General features: G+C 35.7%; 1 protein-coding gene across 38 annotated transcripts in view; it reads right to left on the reverse strand.

Annotated features, from left to right (window-relative positions):
* The window catches only part of Rims1 (regulating synaptic membrane exocytosis 1), a 486,577-nt gene that overhangs the window by 161,460 nt on the left and 298,664 nt on the right, over window positions 1-26,453 (reverse strand). For all 38 annotated transcript variants that reach the window (XM_045157130.1, XM_045157129.1, XM_045157099.1 and 35 more), the window contains one exon: window positions 118-185. In XM_045157130.1, the coding sequence (XP_045013065.1) occupies window positions 118-185 (68 nt within the window). The remainder of the gene's footprint in view (window positions 1-117; window positions 186-26,453) is intronic.

A 26,453-nucleotide genomic window follows, 5' to 3' on the forward strand; every position in this document is an offset into this window, starting at 1 on the left:
TGTCAATGATATTTGCTATCATAAAATATGTCATAGAGCAAAACAAGATTATTACCGATTACATAACAGAGAATTTACTATCCCCCAAAATCCCCAAATTATAAACAGAATGCTTACCGAACTAATGGGTGATGTTTCCCGGCTATGCCACGTGGCAGGATCCAACCAGTAATAATCCAAGTCACCTGTGCAGAGGGGAAAGAGTAAAAGTGCAGTGTGATGATGTGGGGAGTACATAACCTTGAGTATTATGTTGTCAGTCTATGAACAGTTTAGAGTACAACTGGATTAACAGGTATAAAAGCATGTATTTCAGGCAATTGAAGAGTAGCCCCCCCCCCTTTTATTCTTCATAAATCATTCTGTAAACTGACAAATCCAGACACTCAGATAATCCTGTTCATTCTCCCTTCTGCTTGAGACTCCAAATCTAGCTCCAGACTGCCATCTTGTGGTGCTGGATAGAAGTTCATCCACTGGGCTGAGATAAATATTATAATTCAGGTTCTTGCTTTCTAGTCTTCTGACCCATATATATTTAATTATTCTCTGTCTTTATCGTTCTTCGTTAACTAAAATCTTGAGGCACGTACACAGTATATAGTGAGGAGTGAACTGTCAGGAATAACATAGCACAAGGCAGCATGCACTGACTTCAAACCAAAAAATGAAGGTATGAATATTTACTTTAATATTTACTAAAGTATAATCACGAAGAAAGCATTTTTTTTTTTGTTTTTCGAGGTAGGGTCTCACTATAGCTCAGGCTGACCTGGAATTCACTATGGAGTCTCAGGGTGGCCTCGAACTCACAGCGATGCTCCTACCTCTGTCTCCCGAGTGCTGGGATTAAAAGCATATGCCACCACGCCCGAAGAAAGCATTTTAAATAAGGAAATTTTATTGGAAAGTATAAGTACTTTAATCTATGCTTATGATCAGAGAGGCTAAAGAAAGGGTATGTGTGAGAACATGTGAGAGAACAGCATATTATAAAAATCTGACTTTTAACTTTAAATACCATAATAACTTATGAAAATTTTATCTCAATTCATCCCTAAAAATGATAAAAATAGAGATATGGCACATGACGCCAGCTAATATCAAGATACACAGCTAGGTAACTATTTTAAACACACGTTTTGCTTCTAACTGTGCAGGTCATAAGCAAATATATCTTCTTGGATGCCAGACATGGTGGATAAGTCACTTTAGAAATGCAAGATAATTTAAAAACTACAAAATCTGCATGTATAAACCATCATCAATTCATCAATTTCTTAGCAGTTGTTTCTTTTTTCTCCATTTTACACATGCCTACATATCTTTAGAAAGATTGAAGGCAAATGTTGTTAAGTACAACAGTAAAAAAATGTTCTTTAAATATTCATGAAGATGACAGTCCATTCTATGCAGGGATGAATATTTGAAGTGGGTCCTGCAAAACCTTTTCTCCTAAAACATCATATATTTAAATGTACCGATGGCGCCATGTCTGCTTACAGACTTCTATACCTCTACTGGACCACTTCCAGTGGATTGTGTCTGGAAGCTATGGAAAAACTAGTTTTCTCTTTCACACTTGTTATCTGTAAAATATCTCATGCTGAAAGTAGTCTCTGGGTCCTCCTGATATAAAAAAAAAAACTATAACAACATTAAAACTGAACTAACACAGATGTTATTACTGAATTGATACTCCTGCTATTTGTAAAAGCTTCTGCCTAAAATCGCATACATGTAATAGTAAGGCTTAGCAATCTATTAAATATTCATTCATCTTCAAAGACTATAATAGGTTAATAGAACTATTGAGATATCTGTCATGAAAGGATTTGGAGAAAAATTTAGTTCTTAAATTGATAGCTATTTTAGGAAGTCTTTGAGCTCATTAAAACATCCTGTTTTAAATACTTCCACAAAACATCCATTCTTTATATTCCTTGGTAATCTGATTCTCTATGACCTTTCTCTGCCAGGTTACCTTCCTCTCACAGAGGTTCAAGAACATGTTTGTTTCACTTTTTCCTAAGTCAACCTAATCATGCCTATCTGTTGAGTATTTCTTGGCAAAATATCTTCTTCATTAAAAACGAAGCAAAAGCTGAAGTTTCTGGTAAAATTCAGGGATGACATTCTGCATATTTTATTATGAAAACACCTTGCCCTTATTGGTACTCTGTTAGGGAGAGGCTCAGAAGGACATCCAACTTGAATGAGCAATGACTTGATTGGTTTGGCATTTGATACACACAAACAGGCAAGCATAAGTTTTGTATTCGTCTAGCTATCACTATATGTACTTTGCCAAGTGATTCCAATATACAGTCAGCACTAGTTACTATCTGATCATACAAAAGCTAAAGATGTTGCAACCACTTTTTATCATACACAGTATTATAGCTATGCACCAAATGTTGGTAGTAAATGCCAAAAAGCCAATAGTTTTAGCATACTATATGCATATATACATATACATATATATGTATATACAATTTAATGTCTTGTATATTCTAAATGATTCTAACTGTTTTATTATCACAAATATTATAATCCATTACCATTAAATCATAAAAGTTTTGTTTGGGTTTGTAAAAAATTACTCAATTCTACACATATAATTTTAATCTGTTATTTGTTTCTTCTACTCATGTAAATTATGTAAATTACATAATTTGAGAAAGTGGATTTTGAAATGCTAATTTTTTTATAACTTACATTTTCTTATTATTAATGAAGTAACAAACACCCCCAAAAAACTTGGTTCTAAACTATTCAAAAGCCCTATAATTCATTAACACATTTTCCTTGATTATTTTTCTACTAGACGATGATTAATGGTGTTGTTGAGTGCAGAGCTTCACACTGACTGATAAGCTCATGGAATCTGCCCATTGACTATTTACACACATCTCAGCTATAATAGTCACTGGATCTTGTAGTGGTTTGATTCAGGTGTTCTCCATATACCTAGGTGTCCTGAATGCTAGATTCCCAGCTAATGGATATTTGGGAATTAATGCTTCCTGGAGGCAGTGCATTGTTGGGGGGTGGGCTTAAGGGTATTATAGCCAATTTCCCCTTGCCAGTGTTGGATACACTCTTCTGTTGCTATTGTCCACCTTATGTTTGCCAGGAGGTGATATCCACCCTCTGTTTATGCCATCATTTCCCTCCTGACATCATGGAGCTTCCCCTCGAGTCTGTAAGCCAAAATAAATCTTTTCTTTTTCCCCAAAGGCTGCCCTTGGTCAGGTGATTTCTGCCAGCAACATGCACCTGACTGCCACAGGTCTAAAAGCACTAATCTACTATCACTGACTTCAAATCAGGAAACATCAGCAGGTGGAGTACATTCATATGGTTCAAATTCATAAATACTTGTGTTAAAAGCAGTATTATAAGTTTAGGTTTTTGATGAGAAACTTTAAGGCAGACCCCATAACTTGGGGAAAAGTGGCTAATTCAGCTCAGGCAGAACAGAACTTTCAGTGCACGAATCTACGCACACTCTACATTTGAAAAGCACAACTTTATTTTCAATTCAGATATCTAAGTGACACCTGAATCTTCTGTAAATAGAACTAGTTCAATGTGGTTATACTGTGCCATAGTATATGAGCATTCATTTACATGATTTAAAATTCCATATCTAGTATAAAATGGATCACAAGGACAATTAATGTCAATGGACCAAAAGTACCTTCTAAATAACATGACTATGGAAACTGTAAAAAACCCACAATTCTTATTTCATATATTACTTTATAACTTATATGACAGTTATGCTTGTTCAAGTTAGGCACAGATGATATAAGTAATATGCAGGTAGCAAAGGAAAGACTATCTACAAAAAAGTAGTGTGCTTTTTGAAGTATTAGAGAATGTGGGCATCTGGCACATCTCTGAGAAAATGAGGCATATTCTAAGATTATAAACATCAATGATGAGAAAGATTATCATGCCATTTAAAAAAAATTGTTCATTTTTGTTTAGTTAGTTGAGAGCGACAGAGAGAGAAAGAGGCAGAGAGAGAGAGAGAGAGAGAGAGAGAGAGAGAGAGAGAGAGAGAGAGAGAGAATGGGTGTGCCAGGGCCTCCAGCCACTGCAAATGAACTCCAGACACGTGCGCCCCTTGTGCATCTGGCTAACATGGGTCCCGGGTAATCGAGCCTTGAACCAGGGTCCTTAGGCTTCACAGGCAAGCGCTTAACCGCTAAGCCATCTCTCCAGCCCTATCATGCCATTTTTAAGAGTGAAATTTAGCAACTTCGCAACAAATCCTAATACAGACCCACAATGGTTACAGTCTCATAAAACACACCAGTCTTCCGACATACATTACGTTGTTGACATCCATAAAAGAAAAATTTCACAAACTAAACCTCATAAGGGCCATCCTTCTCTGACAACACCCAAATTTCTTGAAAGTTTTCCTCTTTTATTTTGTTTAGTCATCTATTGCAGGATCTTAGTTGGGATCAAGTGACATTAAGTCAAACTGAACTATTGTACTATAGCATAGAATGCACATAAACAAAACACAGGAAAAATATGCTTATTTAATATCAACATGCAGGCCTTACACAAAAGCAGCTCAGTTAGAAGAATAGTTTTTTGTTTTTTTTTTTAAGCTGATACAAGGTAAGCATTTTCTACATCAAGTCTTATGGTCACAGCACATGCATAATATATAATTGGGCTATTGTGATAAAATAATTTTAATTTTTTTGCTTTTTCAAGGTAGGGTCTCACTGTAGCTCAGGCTGACCTAGAAATCACTCTGTAGTCTCAGAGTGGTCTTGAACTCATGGCAACCCTCCTACCTCTGCTTCCTGAGTGCTTGCTGGGATTAAAGGTATGCACCAGTACAGCCAGCTTAATATTTTTTAAAATATTTTTAATTTTTATTTATTTATTTGACAGAGGGAGATATAGAAATAGGCACGTAGAGAGAAAGACAGAGAATGGGCGCACCAGGGCTTCCAGCCACTGCAAAGGAACTCCAGATGCATGTGTGCCCTTGTGTATCTGGCTTACATGGGTCCTGGGGAGCGGGACCTGGGTCCTTTGGCTTTGCAAGCAAGTGCCTTAACTGTTAGGCCATCTTTCCAGCCCAATTTTAATCTTTTTAAAGAATATTTTATTTATTTATTTGACAGAGAGAGGGGCAGATAGAGAGAGGAAGAGAGGATGGGCACATACCAGGACCTCTAGCCACTGCCAACAAAATCCAGACACATGTGTCACTGAGTATGTTTGGCTTATGTGGGTACTGGGGAACCAAACCTGGGTCCTTAGGATTCGCAAGCAAGTGTCTTAACCACTAAGCTAGCTCTCCAGCCCTCATTTATTCTTTATATAGGTATTTATTTAAAGAATAGATCATTTAATAGACCAGAATTCAAATGTGAAGTTTAATAACTCTAAATTAACATATGAACATACAATTTGAGATACTTTCCTCATAGTATAGAAGTCTAAAGAAAACTCTCTAACTGCAAAGGGAAAGTGTCTTTGGAATAAGTCAGCAATAATTTGCTAGATCAAATACCTCAATAGCGTAACATCACCTATGTTAACAGTCAATAGCAAGAAACAAATACAACTACACAGAACTTGGTTTTGGGTCTCAAATTAAAATGGGAATTGGACTAGCATTTTTTATGAATTTTTGTTAGAACTTTACTTTGACTAACAAATGTGCTCACCCTTAAAATTATTCACATCTCTAATCACCTGTCAGAATGGCTGAAAATAATATAAAAAGGTAAGTGCCAATAATGATGTGGGAGATTGGAATTTCTGTAGGTTGTTGATGGGGATGTAAAATTGTAACGTCAGGAAACAAAACACCAGGAAGATCTCCAAATTTAAAAACAGTAGTGTTGTGTAATCTGGCAAGACTACTTGGCAGTATATATCCAAGGTAACTGAAATCAATACCCTAAGGCATTATCTCTTATGTTCACTGCAGCATTAGTGACTATAGTCAAAACATATAACCTAAATAGTTATAACAGGTGAATGAATAAAGAAAAATTCATATATGTATGTATGTGTGTATATATATATATAAATAACATGTACTCATACATACATAAAGAGAGATGATAGATGGATGGATGGATAGATAGATAGATAAATTACTTACTCTACACAGAAGGAAATCCTACCACCATTTGGAACAAAACTGATGAACCCAGCAGACATTATATTAAGTGAAATAATTCAGACACAGAATGAGAGTGGCATCATGTGTCACATTTATGTGGAATCTAACACTGTAACACTTACACAAACTGAAAAGTAAAGTAATGATTTCATAAGTTGAAATAGAAGGAAACGGGGAAGTGTTATCAAAGTGTGCAAAGTTTCAGGTATTCAAGGTGAAAAATTCTTATTGTGTTGAACACTCAAAGATCTGCTGAGAGGGTAGATCTTAAGTGCTCCTTTTTACAGTAAAAAGGAAAAAGAAAAATAATAACATGAGGGTATGGATGAAATTTTGAGGGGATTGATCGGTTTATGGCATATATTTTGGTGATAGTTTCACCACTTATACATATTGCATACAATAAACATGTATGAGGTTTTGATTTACAACACAACAGAAATCTCACATCTGGACTTCATTTTAAGTCTTTCAAAAAATCTCTCAACTCTGGAGAATACTACTGCAACATCATATTGTTTATTCAAGGGCACAGAGAGCTCATGGAACTGCTGTAGAAACTGCCAAGCACCGGAGAAATTCAGATTTTCATTAGAGTCTAAAATGTTTACTAACATTATTTCCAATTATTATACAAAGAATCATTTCTATCTATTCTATAAACATTTTAAAATTGTGAAATGTCACTGTTTGTCTGTCCCACACTTATTTGAAATCTGGAGTAGGTAAAAAATCTCACTACCTTTGAATTTAGCTTTTAATATTATCATATCTTATGCTACTTATAATTTGTTATTTCTTTTAAAATGTGCATTATTTTGATAATCTTACTTCATCTTTATAAACCTGGTCCTCTTCTACACAATGGAGATTATATCAGTTTCCTTGAAAAATTTGACAAAGGTAGGTGAATTATAACACTTTCATTAACATTAAAGGACTTAATCAAATTTAATGTAGCATTATTTGCTCCCTGAGTTTAAAAATATGAAATCATGGCATTATAACGATCAGATTTACACCTTACAAAAGCTGTCATAACTAAAACTATATGTAATATCAGTGATCACAGAAAAATCACTCAAAGTATCTCTGAAACATGTTAAAATCATTTCTGCTTAAAATTATTACATGTTATTATTCACCTTTTCTGGCAATATTTCAATAGCTTGCTTTATACCTTACAGGTAACAGCCCACATAGGTATCCACCTGTCTCCATGTCCCCAGTGCTGAGATCACATGCATATTCCACCACATCTGGCATTTTTACGAAGTTCTGGGGAATCAAACTCAGGTATTCGTCCTTTTGAGGCAGCAGTTTACCAACTTGAGCTCTCTCTCTCTAGCCCCTACAACTTCTAGTTTTAGCTTAGAACCCTGGAAAAATTACCTATACAATAAGAGAATTAGGACTATTCTGAAAACAATCAATGAAGGTTTCAGTATGTAATAAGACCATGCCTGGTAATGGGCACTTGAGGAAATACAGAAACCTGGTAGGTTCACTGACATAAACTCATAGGCCTAAGGTGTTCCTGTATTTGAGATAGTAAACGTAAGTTATAAATTTCATCTCTTCCTACTGTTGAAAGCAACATTAATTTACATAAATTTAGATTTTTGAGACTAGAAGAAGTTTCAAAGCCCAGATACCTGACAATGTGCCATAATACTCAATGACATACTTCCTTTTACCTGTTTGCTGCCCTGATACCATGAGAAAGTTACTGAACTAAAATCTTAGTGTTTTGGATAATAAAGCATGTGTGCACACACTTGCACATACACACACACACGCAAAGGATACACATCTGTATGCACGCACAAAACTCCCTGCCTTAGAATTATGAAATAAGGATGTTTATGGTCTTTGGCAGATGTATAACAGTGTATTGTTAGGATTAAATGGTAATAAAATACATATGAAGACAACTCTACAAGTATATTGATTATGGAACAAAAAGTTTCATATATATGTATATGTGTGTGTGTGTGTATGTGTACGTGTATGTATGTATATATGTATGTATATGTGTGTGTGTATGTATGTATGTGTGTGTATGTGTGTGTGTGTATATATATATATAAGACATACAGATGCAGGCCGAGATCAGGTATATGCCAGAGAAAGGTATATAGGAGAGCTGATCAAAGACTTAACGTTTGAAAATATCTTCATCATAGCAATATATATATTCATATATATATTGTTTGGAAAGGATCAATTTAATATATAAATACATGTTAGGAGAAATGTCTGAGAACCTTCTCCCCAGAATCGAAATAGAGGATTGAAGGAGGAAGTAGTGAGTAATGTATCAGAAAGCTGACAACTTCAGGTTCTAACAAAATGACTCTTCATGAGTAAGAACTTGGGACGTGCTGCACACATGAGGGAAATATTTTATACTGCAACCTTCCAACTGACCAGGCTTCCACATTGACACTGAGTATTCCATTCACGGGGAAGAACAGGTTGTCACGTGCAAAGCCTCGGAATAACCAGCCAGGAAACCCTGTGGAAAAAATTGGGGTTTATTTGCTTTCATTGTTTGGGGACTGGATGTTAACCACAGGTTCAAGAAATTGTAGTGCTGCACATGTTCACATTAGAGACATTATAAAACTGCATTGTAGAAGAAATACCTTTTGATAAAGAAAAAAATTTAGCCTTTCTCAAGACCCAGGCAGCTCTGCCAAACACAGCTCTAATGTGAAATAATATTCTGAATATCGAAACAAATTTCTACCTGCCTCTGCAACCAAAGACATGAAAATGAGTAGTATGGAGACTGACATATGGTCTGTCATGGTTACGATGATATCGGTAACAAGAAAAACAGTCAAGTGGTAATTAAGATGAATGTTCACTGTGCATATAACAAAGCAGAAGGGTTTATGATGTACTGATACAGCACATTATTTTAAAAGTACGATTGAGATATAAAAAGTAGAAAATTAGTTCAGACAATAGCAAATATTATTGATAATGTAAGTAGATGTTTTGAAGCCAAACAAACAAACAAAAGACTAGATGTCTTTTGTTGTTGTTGTCATCTTGGTTATTGTTTCACTTATTTGAATTATATTGTCTGTTTCTTTGTTACTATGTTGGTTCTGCAATTTTTTTTGATATACAAAATAACGTTCTCTTTAAACTGAAAAAAATCTTTTTCTGGCATCAGGAAATCACCAGGCATAAAATTTTGGAGGCATTTTTGTGCCTCATCATTTTTCATGAGAAAATTGCTAAGTACTCATTTCTTAAACCTTCAAAACTGCAGCCACAGGAATCTAGGTTGCACGGCATTGCAAGGTCACTGGTCTGTAATAATCTATGCTTCAGTGCAAAGGTAGTGGAGGGCTGTAAACGCAAGGCCCTCTATGTGGTACAAGAGAGAACAAGTTGCAGCCCAAAAGATAGTGACGTAGAAGACATACAGATGCAGGCAGAGATCAGGTATATGCCAGAGAAAGGTATATAGGAGAGCTGATCAAAGACTTAACGTTTGAAAATATCTTCATCATAGCTTAATTTTTTTTAACATAGCAATATCTGTAACATGTTAGAATTGGGCCAGATATGTTAGCTTAAACTTGGAATCCCAGCACTCAGGTGGGTGATGTAGGTCTTCAATGGCAGTCTGGGCTGCAAAGCAAGACCCAGCCTGAAAAAGATAAAAATTCAAGGAAAAGAAAGCAAAGAAAAAAGAAGGGAGGGAGAAAGGGACGGAAGGAAAGGAAGGGGGACTGGACAGAAGAAAAAGAGATGGGGAGGAAAGAAGGAATGGAGGAAGGGGGAAGGGACAAACAGAAAAAACCTCATTTATACATCAATGAACTAGACTTTCGGTGCTCAACGTTAGACTTTTCACTGTCCTGGATACTCTCCTGGAAAGAGATGGCAGTCTGCTCAGGAATGCAAGGCAATCCTTTCCCCCAGCTTTCTTAGTCTTTTTTTTTTTAATTTTTATTTATTTATTTATTTGAGAGCAACAGACACAGAGAGAAAGACAGATAGAGGAAGAGAGAGAGAATGGGCGCGCCAGGGCTTCCAGCCTCTGCAAACGAACTCCAGACGTGTGCACCCCCTTGTGCATCTGGTTAACGTGGGACCTGGGGAACCGAGCCTCGAACTGGGGTCCTTAGGCTTCACAGGCAAGCGCTTAACCACTAAGCCATCTCTCCAGCCCTTTTTTAGTCTTTTAAATCACTGCTCTACAAAGAACAGCAGCACAGAACTAGCATCGAGCACCTCAGACAATAAAGTTTTGAATATACTACACCATAATATTTTGAACAACTTCATTAAGCAACCATGCACATGAATGACATTATACTTCTAGACTCTCCTCCTGTGGCCTGTTTCTCTTTACTGGGTCGCCCTCCACCATTACTACCCCAGGCCTCTTACTCCATGGATCTCCCTATAATGCAGCTCATACCATGTAACCTGTTGTTTCTGTCTCTTTTATGAAGTAACAGGAAGAACTTGCTCTCTGATATTAGTATCAGAAAAAACTGGATGTGCACTTGAATGACTGGATTTTTCTCATTGTGGATACTGTACATTTTTGTAATGAACAGTGCTTTTCTTAAAGTACATATATATGAATGTTTATGATTAAATCTGCAGCCTAATTTTCAACTCTGATTATCATTCATGAATATTTACATGCATTTTGAATGTATTTCACAGTGCTTTATGTTTTACATTTCAGTAGCTACCTTTAAATCACTTTTGGTATTGTGATTAACTTTTAAAATGGGAATTTAAATTTGCTTCACTGAGTAGGAACGAATGTATACTAATTGTAACATTGTTTTTATAAAAGTATAGATTTTTTTCCATCCAAAGATATCAAAATATGTTTGAGGAAACAGGAAACTACTGAAATAAAGTTTGTGTACATGACATAGTTTATCCATAGTTTAACAGCACAATTCAGTAAATAGCAAGTTAGTGTAAGCTATTTGTGTATCTTTCCAAAGAATGAGAAGGGGGAAAAGAGGCTTCACAGCTGACAAAAAATATAAGTAACATATTACAAATTGAAAATTCATATAGTGTATTCCTAGATAAACCACTATGCTCCTAATCCTAATGTTACAGAAAAAGCAAAAAGTTTCTCTGGAATTGAACCTAACAGGACACTTGATAATCACACTGTAAAACAACCAAATAGTCTGCAAAGATAAGCATGTTGCCCATAGAGATTCACCAAAAGGGGGACAGGGATTCTTAAAAAGAAAAGAAAAAGAAATCAAATTTTTATGGGTATCTACTCCTAAAACTGATACTTTGCATACTGTGTGGATATAAATGTCTAAACAATTGGGTGTGGTTTTAACTGGACAAAGGAATACTACGTTGATGTTAGAAGAATATTCAGCACTGGAGAGATGGTTTAGCATTTAAGTGCTTGCCTGTGAAGCCTAAGGACCCCGGTTCAAGGCTCGATTTTCCAGGACCCACGTTAGCCAGATGCACAAGAGGGTGTACGCATCTGGAGTTCGTTTGCAGTGACTGGAAGCCCTGGCACACCCATTCTCTCTCCCTCTCCCTCTCCCTCTCCCTCTCCCTCTCCCTCTCCCTCTCCCTCTCCCTCTCCCTCTCCCTCTCCCTCTCCCTCTCTCTCTCTCTCTGCCGCCATCTCTCTGCCGCCATCTCTCTGTCTGTCCTTCTCAAATAAATAAATAAAAATAAGCAACAACAACAAAAAAAATAAAATAAAGAAGAATATTTACTGGAAAACATATAAAAAAAGAAAAGATATGACATGCAAACTTTTTGTGAAAACAAGGATGAAATATACTCTGTTCCCTTAAGGGTTTAAAAGGGAAAAAGTAGACAAATGTATAATTTTGATCAGAAAGATTTTAACTAAAACAATGTGAAAACACCACCAATAAGTATAAGCTAGGTAGCCAAAATAATTACCATGTCAGAAAACACAGTTATCCAGAGTGACAGTTTTAACTAATATGTTAGAATTCAAAAATTAAAGCATTCCTCATCAACACAATAGTACACAGCAATATATAGCCACAAGTATTAAATATTGCGTCAGACATGTCATTTATGAAGAAAATAATGCACTCATATTCTTATTTTCACTCTTTGCATGTTGTATGTTCTGACATTTTTTAAATTCAGTATGAAGAATGTAAAACACATCATTATGTGATCTTTGCATAATCATCTGAATACTGGCAGCCAAAATGTCTTATAAATATTCTTAGCCAAAATTAATACCTCTTGAGTAAAACAAAAGTAAATGATCAAACTATATAGTTTCTATGGCTTTATGTCACTGAATTAAAATGAGGAATTAGGAGATATTTGGTGAGATAATTGAAGTTTTAGTATGTTAGCATTGATATATAATATATTCCATGACATTAAATCTAAAACTAAAATTACTCTTTGAAAGACCTTCATTAATCAGAGTATTATTTCAATAATTTAACAATAGTTATTTTTATGTAAATTTTCTAATAGGCCTTGTAAGCCCTTAAAAATTTTCTCAAGAGAGACACATATTGATGGTATTTATAAATGTGGTACTTTTTATTGTATTTCATAATAAAATATAGATAATTAAGGTTGACATTGATAATTCTACTATTCTTTTCAACATAAGCTCATTACAATATACATGATTTCCATATGTAAATTTAGCTAAAATACTTTATAGCAATACTCTGCTTCAAAAATATAAGCCATGAGAAATAAACTGTTACAGGGATTGCTGGTAATAACAGTTCCAGAGCCAAGAAAAAATAGTTCACCTTCATCTTTAAATATATATCTGAAACTTTTCTTGATCAATTGATATGTCAATTGATTTGATGATTGGTGTGAAGAATTCAAACGAAGGCCTTACACATACATGCATATACATATGCATATACATACATACATATACATAGTTAAAAGCTGACCTCCATTTCAAAATAAATGGCCAACCAGTAGTATCTCCTAAATTCAGTCTAATTTAATTACATCTGGAAAAAATGTGAGCATTTGTTTTCTATTCATGTATAGAACACCTTTGTAAAGAATTTGGATTGCAAAAATCATTTCAACTCATCCAAATGCCTAAATATATTTATTTTAAAGTGAGATGTCAGTATTATGCTAGCCTGGTCATTTTCTTTATGTTCTGTTGAATAAAAACATCATAAGGCATTATTGTGTTTGTTGTTATCATGTTACCAAGAAGGTACAGTTACGATTGTTTTCAAATAATCCAGTAATAACTTTGCTGACCAAAAAAATAAGCATGCACACACCGAGAGAGAAACATACACAGACACACATGCACGCACACAGTGGATCTTTGGTCCTAACAAAATCTTTCTTGATGTAATCATCACTGCATCATATTTTAGATAAAACATCAAGATGCACCCTGACTTCACAGCATGATAAGTGTTCCCATTTAGCATTGTTAAGCTAGCTAGGACAAATGTGACTGAAGTCCAAAGGCGCTACATAGCAAAGTCAAAAAAAGGAGAAAAAAACTCCAAAAATGAATTTTTCTTCTTCTTAACTGCATGCATATGTTTTTGCCAACACTGTGAAAAGTTTTACAGATTAAACAGGTATCTTTGGTTTTCAGTATGAGCTCCATTCTATCACTTTCATGTCCTTATTGACTAGCTCTGATGACAGTAAAATCTTAAGGATGACAAAAAAAAAAAATTAGATAGATTCTTACAGTTACATGACTACACTTAACACAAAGCAGCAACTGAAGTCATGAAATCACACAACACACTGTTGAGGAAGCCCATTGTGAAAAGCAACTTAGTCATCAGGACCACTCTGGGCAGAAAGAAGCCCTCATTTGTTTTTCAGATAATGATGAAATAATGCATATAAATGCAGCTCTATTTACCCAGATAGCTCTATGTGATTTTTAATTTTTCACTCATTCCTAACAATCCCTTTCCATATACCAGGGTAACTAGTCACTATTTCCTCATGTTTTCGAGATGGAAGCATTTTACTATGATATAAAATGATACAGCAAGTAAAATATCACTAAACATACTTTAAAGCAGGGCAACTTGATACTGTTCTTGGAGTTAATTCTCTGAGGGTAGAGAAAAAATGGTTTACCTCCATGTTGGGAGGGCTTTTTCTACACTTGTATGTCAAGTGCTTTATGGTTGTGACCTTGAGGGTAAGGATTATAACTTGAGTTATTCGAGCAACCATGAGCACATTTAAGAGGTCCATGAATTTTACACAATCTACGTATTGTTGTGTATACTGGCATTTTGGTGCTGCGTGTCTATTACCTCTGGTATTTATTTCTCCAAATTAAGAATGAGTTTTGAAAGGTTCTGGATAAATAGCTGGCTTAGATTGGGGCCTTACTAGATTGGCTGAGTGTTGTCCCCTTATGTCATAGAATTGATTTCCAGGTGTTTGGTCTCAGTAGAATATGCTTTCATTGAGATCTCTGCTTAAGATAGGCACTCAGGAGATCAAGAAAGCACAGTTTAAAAAAAAAAAGAGCTTGTGAATACATATAGAAAGCAAGGGAATTCACCCTTTATTAATTAACATATTTTAAAAGCCAGAATAGGCAAGAAAATACTATAGAGGGACATGTTTATCTTTCTTCCATGATGAGTGCTCTCAATAACTTAAATGGTGTGTATTAAAAAGGAAGGCACTGCCACCCCTTCTCACAATGACTTCAGCTCTCACAACTCATAACCTACAACCCCATGGTTAATAACAGCAACCCCACTGAGGGGTCCTCAGTGGAATGGAGGAAGGGAGGAGGGAAATGATGGTACCAACATATGACATGTCTATACAAACTTTCTACTTAAAAAATAAAATAGAAAAGCAAATTTAAAAAAAAAAAAAACACAAAACAGTGATTTTAAAATTTTGTGAATTCTAAACAAGTCATTAGAACTAATAACCCTCAAATTAACCCAAAATTCGATGTGGATGTACAAGTGGCTCCATTTTGGTCTACTAAAAGTGAAGAATAAGCTTCAAGACATTGCAAGTAAAATAAAACAGAAGTAAGGTATTACAAGTCTAACAGCTTCCAGTTAAATTTGAAGCAAACCTTTAAACAATGAGCCTAAAATACAAATTTATATATAAAAAATTTATACATTTTTGAAACCTGTTTGTCACCCACTTTTCTGAATTTGCTTCGAAGTATGTTCAAAGTTGCATTTCATCATAATAAGAACTTACAATGTTATATATTTGAAACGAATGCAATTAATAAAAATTTAAGATAACTAGGCATTTCAAACTTGTGGTATGATTTTTGCAAGTAATTGACCAAAATCCTTACTTAAAATTGTGACAATTTCCTTAAACAAAAAGATGGCCTATTTAAATCATATAATCAACAAAACCTAAATACAATTACTAGCCCACAAATAGTAATACATACTTAAGTAATCACAATTAATTGTATATTATAAATTGCTAATGTTTTCATTTATTACTCTTATATTTAATTTAGTACTTTATTATAAGACATATGTAATAGATTAGTTTTTAAAAACTTTTTGACAAGCTCCATACATACAGACAATATACCATGATGATAATATTGTCCTACCATCCTTCCTTTCTCCCCTCCCAAACCCATCCCTCACTGAATCCTTTCTTTCCAACTAGTCTTTTTTCCTATTTTTGTGTCATATTTTAAACTTTTATAAGTTGACACATTTTTCTTTAATCTTGTTTTCCTAAGAAATTTGAGAACAACTTAGCTCCTGTATTTTTTTCTAATAGTGTCTGTGGGTTTTGTAAAGTACAAAGGAGATTATATATTTCTTTTTCACTAAACTTAATTTTGTCAGTATTTTCAGAGTGATTTACATCTTTTTTTCCTAATTGCTCACTTGCTCTCGCTTTCTCTCTCCCTCTCTCTCCAGGAATACTGACAAGGAAATACTTCAACATGAAAGTATCTTATTCTTAAAGGTCTTACTACACATGCATGGACAAGACCACATAAACTAGGAAGTTGGAAAATACTAGAACCAATAATTATCTGATTACAGCCACTAGACTATAAAATCATTGCCTTCATAAACGCATCTGTTGAGAATACAAGTCAGACTGGTTCCTCAAAGCTTGGTAGAGCAAACATTGCAGGCTGATTGTCATACAATGAAGGTACACCAGCAAGGAGACCCAGAAAGTATGACCATGAAGACAGTATGTTCCTTCTTCATCAATTTGTAATCATTAGCTAGTCTGTATGCTTTGGTACCAGCCTTCCATTTTTACTAAAGAGTGCACTTACTTGGACTTACGAATGTTTACTATCATCTGACTGGCGTGAGCAGACAGTAGGTACTGCATTCCCACCTGCCTGGGAGCCTTTGGGATCTGAGCTTGCCCTTAGCAGGAAATGACACTCTTGAAAGTCATTCTCTGAGAAGAGAAAAACATAAAGTCTTCTGGTCTGCTCTCAAAAGAACCCACTGAACCTAAGAGGGAGCACAAGAGCAGCTAGGTAGCTTTTGTCTCTGGCAGGTACTCAGAGGCCCCCATAGAGATCTGCAGCATGGCATGTGATGTCTGTTTCCCTCCCAAGGAGTGCAGTCTAATAGCAGGCACCTTCAGGACAGCACAAACCCTCACTGTCTCTCAACATAGTTACAATGGAGCTGAGACTTACCAGCTTAATTTTTAAAAAGCCATGATCTCCTTTCCATAATATCTCAACTGCTAAAACACTACAAATCAATGTGGGAGTTCTATTCCCTGCTATTTAAAGGAAGCCACACTCCTTTAAACAATTGAAATCAGTATCTTTTCATCATTGGTTAACTTTAAACACTTTATGAATCCCCACCAAGAAGAGCAGGAGAGTCTTTCCAGAATGGGAGACTGGAATCAAGAGCTCAAAGGTTGTGTTTCTTTTGTTCCCAAGGTCATGCACTCAAATCTCTCACTCCAGGGTCTATATCCCTTCTCTCTGCACCTGATCTCTGTTCCCTCTTATATGAATACCTTTATCCTTAGTCCAGGTCTTAACATCACACAAAAATGTAGGCAGTTCCATAGATGTGATCTATAATCAGAAGTGTCAATTAGGAAAAACCAGGCCTTGAAAGCCTTTGTCTAAACCCTTAAGAAGAAATATCCATATAAAAATTCTGCTTTCTTATTTTTAAAAGAATTGTGCTATGGAAGCTTCTAATGTTAGTAAGATTTGATAAACATAATAGTCTCCCTTCAGAAAACAAAGAAAAAAACCTGCTTTAAGAATTATCTGTATGTTATATACAGACCATGTTGAGAGTTAAATATAGTATCAAAATGTATAAAATTTAAGGTGCACTTCAGATATGAATTAATTATGAATATATCTTCATTTGCACATCTAGATAATCACTGTTGCATTTTAAAATCATATATCTATGTAGTTTTAATTTTCAAAGGAAAGTACTGTTTGCTTTCTGATAGATTCTAAATGATGCATTTTAATGTACCCTTCTGAATAATTACACAATAAATCCCATTAGTTTTTACATCATCCTCAATAATAGTATTATATTTTGATTTACCTGTTCCCGGGGGCAGTGTATGAAGTAGTAGAAATTGCAGAAACCCAGACAGCATAATAACAGCAGCTTCGGAATGGTTAAGTAAATGCTACTGTCATCAAATCACTAAATTCCAGCTAGCGATGGCAGAAGACCCACAACACAGTAAAATGTCTCCCAAAATTCAAAAGTTAAAAGAAAATTTCCTGTGGCCCCAGCATTCTAAATCAAGCCCCAAAAAGCCTGCAGTGCCCAGCATTATACAATGGTGACACTAAATAAGGCCATAAGTGCTGCTGTCATCAAAACAGATCTCTGCAGTGTACAGATCTCATTGATTCCTGCATTCATCTCTACTGTTCCGTGCTATGCTGAGGTGATTCCTGCAGCAGCAAACACCAGAGCTCTCTAGTCCCACAATTAACCATTTTCTAAAGCAATGCACAGAGTCTGCTACCTTCCTGCAGCCGAAGACAAAATGCTATGGTTCCTGAAAGCTAGCACAGGACAGACACTCAGACAGATAGATGTTGTCTCTCGTTCTATTATTATCCTAATGATACCTCACTATCGTATCCATGACCAACAATGTCCTAAGTTGAGCAGACCCTTGCTATCTTATGGATCCCAGAAAACTCACCTGAAGTGATTTGGTCCCATTTTCAATCCCTGGAAATGGTCCTGCCAAGTCCTGTCTAACAGATCATTTCCTCTGCAGATTTCCTAACTGAGAAATCTCCCTCGATCCAATGGCAACAACGGCAGTAGGATGCATAAACCAGAAGAATGAGAGGAAGGTTAAGAATACAGATGAAAGTGCTAGACCAGGACGTCTACTATGTAGTCATCCTGGTAAATAATGATGGCTCGTTTCCAGGGGACAAAAGGACAACCTAAAATAGGCATATCCAGGGAGCTGGGGTGGGGGTGTTGCACATACTTCTGATAGTCTAAAAGTGAGAATCTATCGTCATGTAATTCATAGCACAAAAAACTTCTAAAAGAGAAAAGTGATTCTATCATGAGGTTGCCTACATTGAGTTGATCCACTATCTTGTACTACAGAACAGTACCAAAATAAGCAAAAGACAAAATCATTGAAATTTTATTTCCTCTGTTACATTTAATTATGGTAAAATAACATTTAAACCCAGGAAAGATAGTGATATACTTATCATATTCATTTGGCATTATTCTGAGAAGCAAACCTAGACTGCTTCGACTTTATTTCAGAGTATAAATTGGTAAATATAACAGAGAAAGACATGAGATACTCTCCATTGATTTAAAGTAAGTGCACTATATTAAGCTGAATTATATGTACTTAAAACAATCTTAGAAGGGAAAATTAATACTGAATCATGCCTCATTTCCTCATAATAAAAACAATTTAAAAATGTCAGTCACAAAATAGCCAGGCATGGTGGTGCAGGCCTTTAATCCCAGCACTTGGGAGGCAGAGGTAGGAGGACTGCTGTGAGTTCGAGGCCACCCTGAGAATGCAGAGTGAATTCCAGATCAGCCTGAGCTAGAGTGAGACCCTACCTCAAAAAACCAAAAAAAAAAAAAAAAAAAAAAGTCACAAACTACTCTAATATTTCCCTACTTAAAAGAACATATCTTAAAAAATACTGGGCTGGAGAGATGGCTTAGTGGTTAAGCGTTTGCCTGTGAAGCCTAAGGACCCCGGTTCGAGGCTATGTTCCCCAGGTCCCACATTAGCCAGATGCACAAGGGGGCGCATGCATCTGGAGTTCGTTTGCAGAGGCTGGAAGCCCTGGCACGCCCATTCCCTCTCTCTCCCTCTATCTGTCTTTCTCTCTGTGTCTGTCGCTCTCAAATAAATAAATAAATAAATAATTAAATTTAAAAAAATATTTAGAAGCGTTTCTTTTTTTTTTTCTTTTTCACAAACATTCTTTAAAATGTATTTAGTCAAAAGTTGAATGAATTATTGCTGGAAAAAAGACAAATAAGCATTGATCAAAACTTTTTATATGACAAACATTGTGGTGAGTGTATTCATTTTATTTAATTGATTTATTTCTCATATGAATATGGAAAATCATATTGCATGTTACAGATGACACTCAGGGAAGCTAATCAGAATTTCAAGGTCGCACCATTTACAGGTTAAGAGAGCTGGAATTTGAACTTGGCTTTGTCTAATTTGAAAACTTACCAAGGCACTTCTTCTAGCACCACAGTCACTTTCTGTTGCTATCTCAGTTTTGTTAAAGCGCTAGTTGACTTGGCAGGGGAAAATGTGGTGGTGCAGGTAGGGCTCATAATCTTATACTTGTATGTTCCTATATTTGGTGTCAGTAGATTTTCCTTAGTAGCTAATGGAGATGAGGTGCTGTGCTTGATAAACTAAGTTTCCTTTCATTATTGGACTGTCATAAAGACATTCAAAAATATGATCTACAGACAGACCTATGGGCTAGTATGTATGTAGACACCAGATGAAATGCAAGGAGAGTCAACACTTTTGACAATATACTCATTTCCTCTAGTTGAAACCACTGCCAGGTCACTTTCCTTTCAGTGAAATTAAAGAAACCGCGGATCTTATAGACCAACTCAACTAAACTTCAGGCATCTATTATTGTGCCTGAGCTTTGAGAACTTTCTTTTTCCTATTTCTCTTCTCCTCTTTTGTTTTTTTCTAATTTGTCATCTGACATGGTTATTCTTAAAAGATCAACTCAGTTTTAATACTATTAATCTGATATATAGCCCTCTTTCTACTTCATACTTTTATATTATTTCAGTATAATTACCTTGAGGTCATTCCAAAAAAGAGATGGCATAAGGAAATTTAACCAATTGTATCAAATTGTATATGTAAAACCTCAATAAAGAATGCATGTCTCTTAAATGGTATTTATAATCTTCAAAATTACAGAATAATAAGAAGGAATTGATACTGAAGCTAATGTTGAGCTATGTCTAAAACATCCTTTCACTCATTTCTGGATAATACAATACTATGAGATCACATGCAAAGTGGCAAATCCGCTGAATACTATCAGCATATAGTAGAAACATTCCTTCTGTTGATATTTTATGGATATAGGAATGTATGTTAACAATATTTGCTTGCTGAAATGTTGCTTTATTGAGAGCAGCACTGCCCTCCTTGAGTGACATACATCCCCCTGGAATATGGATTTAACAATCTCACACTCAGCTGAAAATCTCCCATCACTCCACAGAGCAGCACACTGATTTCCCATGGGAAGGAACACATAAAGTCTAACAGCATTTGCAATTCTGAGCTTGCTGCACGAATATCATTTAACCTTGTGCCACTGTAGTCTAGGTCAAGGCCTGTGTTCATGGAAAAGTTTCAGGTTTTTCACTAAATCCCAGGGTTCATTATTCTCAAGTAGTGAGCAAATGCCTGTTTTTCAATTGAGTTCCACAAATGATAACAGCAATTTGTCATGCTTTCCTCCTTTGCATTAGCTTGAGAGGAAAACATGGGATACACTGACTACCAAGCAAACCCATACACAATTAAAGCAATTTAATAGTGTTTCCTTGTCATAGAACCCTGACTTTCAACTGTATGAATCTTTTTTGCTTGACTAACACACAAGAATATGAATCACAAACAGGATTATATTTTACAATCTTCAATTTTACCCTAAACCCAATAATCTCAAACCAGAGAAGCAGATTAAAGATAAACGTGAGAACAGAAAACTTGACTCGATTGAGGAAAAACAAACAAAATCATCCTGTACCTGACAGAGCGAATGGGAATATTGAGATCATATAAATGGATACAATGAATGGCAGGGATAAATGTAGATTTGGGTGCAACCAGAAAGGTCAGTGAAGTAAGTTTAACATCCCCAAAGCTCATTATCTGTTGCTTACCAGCACCTGCCCGCCGAGTTTCACTTGTTCCCACATCGTAATCAACAGCCCTGACTTCTTCCCACCCTTCTGAAGAGACAGCACACATCACAGCAGCCACGTAAAGTCCAATCTGAGAATGTTTAGTCACTCTCTGCTGCTCCAGCTCTGATCAAAGAAGGGTGTGAAGGACCTCCTCCATCACTCTGCTCTGATCATCACAACAGAAGCAGGAATAAATGGAAACTAAAGGAAAATATTGGAATGAGCATGAGAAAAGTCTCCTTGCATGACTGACTCAGGTCATTGCAGGCATCGTGCAGCTACCCAAAGGAGCGCTTGGATAAAATGCCATGCACAAGTATCTGTAGGTCTGGTGGTGTGAAAGCTGGAAGCATTTCTGAGGGAGAAGCATATTGGCATCTCTGTTGGGTTTTAACCAGATCCACAGGATTCAGGAAATAAGCTCTCGGCCAGATGACATTGTGCTCCTAGCCATTCCTTATGTTTATTTACCCCCCAAATTACTCTAACTAGTGTCCTTTCTCCTGCTGTGAGCTTATTTGTGGAGAGGGCTAAATAAAGGACTTTTATGACAATGAAGTGGCCTTTAGCCCATCGGATGATTTCTGGAAACAATTTTTTTCTGCTTTTGCTCACTACTATGAAAATTAATTAAGTGGGAACATTTCTTATGGTTATAGCTTTGATTTGTAAAACGAAAAGAAAAAAACAATTTACATCCTAAAGGAATATGTGAAACTAGACTTTATGTGAATGTGCAGTATATTCTGTATATAGCATTTATTCCTGCAATATAGTTTTTAAAATTAGGGTCCTATTGTTTTATTTTTGTATTAGAAGCCACCTCAAAATATATAATATACTTAAGGGGAGTTTTTGGTATAATACTGATATGGTACAACATTTCTCAGATACTAAAATTTGGACATTCTGTTAGATTATAAGCATATTCCTACTTTATCAAAAAAGTAATTATGTTTTGTTTTGTCATAACTATATTTTTCATGAAAACAAGTAGATACTTTTGATTTTAAGTATGTTTTATCCTGTAAAATACTACTTTTTCAATTCTTACATGGAAAATGTTGTAAATAGTAAAAGCTCTGCATTCCCCTTGCACACACATAGAGAATACACCAACAGTGATCCTGGAAAAATTGAACTCTCAAGTAATCAGCCTTAGAGCTCTATTTCATCAAACTTTTGTTTTCAAATTAAGTATTAGAACTCTTGTGGTAACTACAAATCACACATGAAATCAACTTCAATCAAAAGCTAGTATTTATAATGTTGAAGTGTTAATTATATATCAGAGAAATTCATTGTCTGCTTTACAATATTAGTAAATTTACTTGAAAAATAAATATGAGTTACAAATCAAAAATCTCTTTTAAGTACATTTTGAAGTAATGGACAATACTGAATTGATTTTTCTCTTCCATATATCCCCAGTGTATTAATAAAGCGGCTCTATAGCCCTGTACAGTAAACGCATACATTATTTCCAACCACTCCTTAAGTACTTTTAGAAGTTGACAAACAACTCTATGTATCTATACCTGACTCACTAATGTAATGTCTTCTTTGATCATAATCATATTTTTCAAAAAGGATATTTCTATATAGACAACTACCAAGCAGTTTTATACAACAAGCATGTCTAGGTAATAGTCACTTGATGAGATACAAATCATGAATCTGATTGTGAGGATACAGAATGAAGATATGGATACCATGCCATTGTACTGACTGGCTTTATCTGTGGGCCCTGAGTGTTGTGTTAATGTATTAACAAAAGAAACAAAAGCAGAAAAAAACATTGGGCAAAGGAGGTTGGTTTTCTTGTCTTTTAATTGCATTTGTCTAAACCACAGAACTTACTAGTAACACCAAGATTATTAATCTATACCACCAGTAGTGAAAAGAAACAATCGGGGCTGGAGAGATGGCTTAGCGGTTAAGCGCTGGCCTGTGAAGCCTAAGGACCCCGGTTCGAGGCTCGGTTCCCCAGGTCCCACGTTAGCCAGATGCACAAGGGGGCGCACGCATCTGGAGTTCGTTTGCAGAGGCTGGAAGCCCTGGCGCGCCCATTCTCTCTGTCTCCCTCTATCTGTCTTTCTCTCTGAGTCTGTCGCTCTCAAATAAATAAATAAATAAAAATTAAAAAAAAGAAACAATCGTTATGAAAGATAATGTCAATAACACAAGCATTGATCCAAAGCATTTCCTCTGTACTGATTCCTCAACTAACCTCAAAGTACATGGAACTTTACCTTGCTTTGCATTTTCCCTACAAGTGTTCAAAAGAGAAGCCTACACTTGACGTTATTCTTTTATCCTTTTCAAGTTCAGTTGCATATATGCATTTGTAAGTTCTTTCATCTAACCAAAATTCTCAACACTGAAAATATTAAACACTGAAATCAGGGGAGGAAATATTTTGACCCGATCTGTGTCTCGAACTCTTTGATGCAATTATGTACATAGTACATATGATATGCTAAGTAGCAAGTCATTAGCAAAACCAGACTTGGACTCACAATAACAATCATAATCTAAGCTAACAATGCTTTAGATCACCATTTCCTTAAATCTAAGGAGTAACTTCCACCTCGTGTTTAACATATGGCTGTATTCTTAATGAGTGACAATTAAAGCAATGAGTCTGACCCAAACACAGCACAATGCATATTACTGGCTTAGGTGTTAGACAAGACTAAGACTCTAGAAAGCTCAGTCATACTTTGATACGAGAGCACAGGTTATTGGTGTTAGTAGTGGCTATGGATTAAAATGAAATGATACCAAATCAAATGACTATATTCAGGGCTAATGCATAATTTATTCCTTTCTAAAATAATCACAATATACATTATCGTTGAATGTTGTGAGAAGTCCTGCTTCAGTAGCCCTTTTTGCCAGTTAAAATTGTGATAGTTGAGAAATGTTTGCAATATTAATGCTTTATATTTTCATTTGTTCACATATTATAAGACACAAGGTTGAGAGGGAAGCACTGGATTCTGTTTTATGGATCTAGAAGCATGTGATCCCTACATCGTGTAAGGGCAGACACTGTTCCACGCACAAAGCACCAGCTCAGCTATCACTTTTCTGAATCACATGGCATGCTTTTGTTCCACTTATTCAACTCTACATATTCACACTGAGGGAACTGTTCTATTAAAGTCTAAGATACAATGAAACATACTTAAAGTTAAAAATAATTATAAATAAATAAATAAGGTGAGGCATGATGGCACATTACTTGAGAGGCAGAGGCAGGAAGATTGTCACGAGTTCAAGGCCAGCCTGTGCTAGGTCAAGATACTACCTCAAAAAAAAAAAAAAAAAGAAGGAGCTGGGCATAGTGGCACACACCTTTAATCCCAGCATTCGGGAGGCAGAGGTAGGAGGATCACTGTGAGTTCGAGGCCACCCTGAATTCACTCCATAGTGAATTCCAGGTCAGCCTGTGCTAGAGTGAGAACCTACCTCGAAAACCACCCACAAAAAAAAAAAAAGAAAACAAAAAGTATATTACATATTATAGGCAGTTTTAATATGTCTAAATAAAGAATGTCAATATTCAAAATATAATTTTGCAGAATACAAATAGCATGAAAAAAGCAAGATCACTTGTGAAGACATGAGGATGAATACAATATTAGGATTTCTGGAATTAATGTATTTACTCATTTTTCCAGTTGCTAGAGCTTTATTTATACTTGTAATTTACTGAGTCATAGTCTCGAAGCTATTTTTATTAAGATTTACAAGCTTCTCAAAAGGGTACTTTGGACCCTAGAAGCAACTTTGACATATAATGTGCAGCCTAGAAAATTTTAAAAATTGTTTTAAAAAAAGACAAAGCAATTAATGATATCAAGGGTTTCGTATCCTTATCAACTCAAATTCAAATCAATTCACAGTTAGGTAAATTTTATTCAGGGTGTACAATTGATATCCTTTGCAGTCAACATAAATGTGAGCAGTGTGTGTGCAACTGTGCAATTCTTTTTTTTTTAATTTTTGAGAGAAACAGAGGTAGAGAGAGGGGCCTTTCACGCCACGGCCTTTCAACCACTGTGGACAGACTCCAGAGCATGTGACCCCTGGTGCATATATGCAACGTTGCATGCTTCTGTCACTTTTTGCATATGGCTATGTAGGACGTGGAGATTCGAACAAGTGTTCTTAGGCTTTTCAGGCAAGCACATGAACCAGTAAGCCATCTCTCCACCCACAGCTATTCCTTACTTTGTAATGTGTTCAAAGCCAAGCATGACATCAAGAATTGACCACTACAATTTACCTCACTTTGTGTTGACTTCTCAGCTAAGGAGTTCCTAAGACTTCTAAACTGAACCATACAGAGGAGACTTGAGGAATACTAGGCATGACATAATGAAAGTCAGATGAAATAAGTCAAAATGATAAATAATGACTTGAAGGATATGGCCCTAGAACAACATTTTTAGGAAGTTAGGGGGAAAGATGACTTCATGGAAAGTAATCAGGAGAAGGAGAAAGTGAACCTGCTACAGTATTTACATTAGTATTAGTCTGACTCTCTTTCCCTGGATGCATCACCAGTGTTTGCCCACCACGGACCCTACGCATTTCTTTGAGTACACCTAGTAAACTAGCACAATGTGCTTTTCAGGGGTGAGGAGATATTTATGAAATACTCAGAACTTGGCCTTTTCAGCCTAAAACTGAGCACAAATTCTTTTTCCATTACTATACTTATCTCAAAGTGATGGAAAACTGTTAAAAGAAAAAAACAAGAAAAAAAACAGTCCAACTGACAGGGACAAAATATTGGCTCT

This window comes from Jaculus jaculus, chromosome 8 (genome assembly GCF_020740685.1).
Source record: "Jaculus jaculus isolate mJacJac1 chromosome 8, mJacJac1.mat.Y.cur, whole genome shotgun sequence".
NCBI classification, from domain to species: Eukaryota; Metazoa; Chordata; class Mammalia; order Rodentia; family Dipodidae; genus Jaculus; species Jaculus jaculus.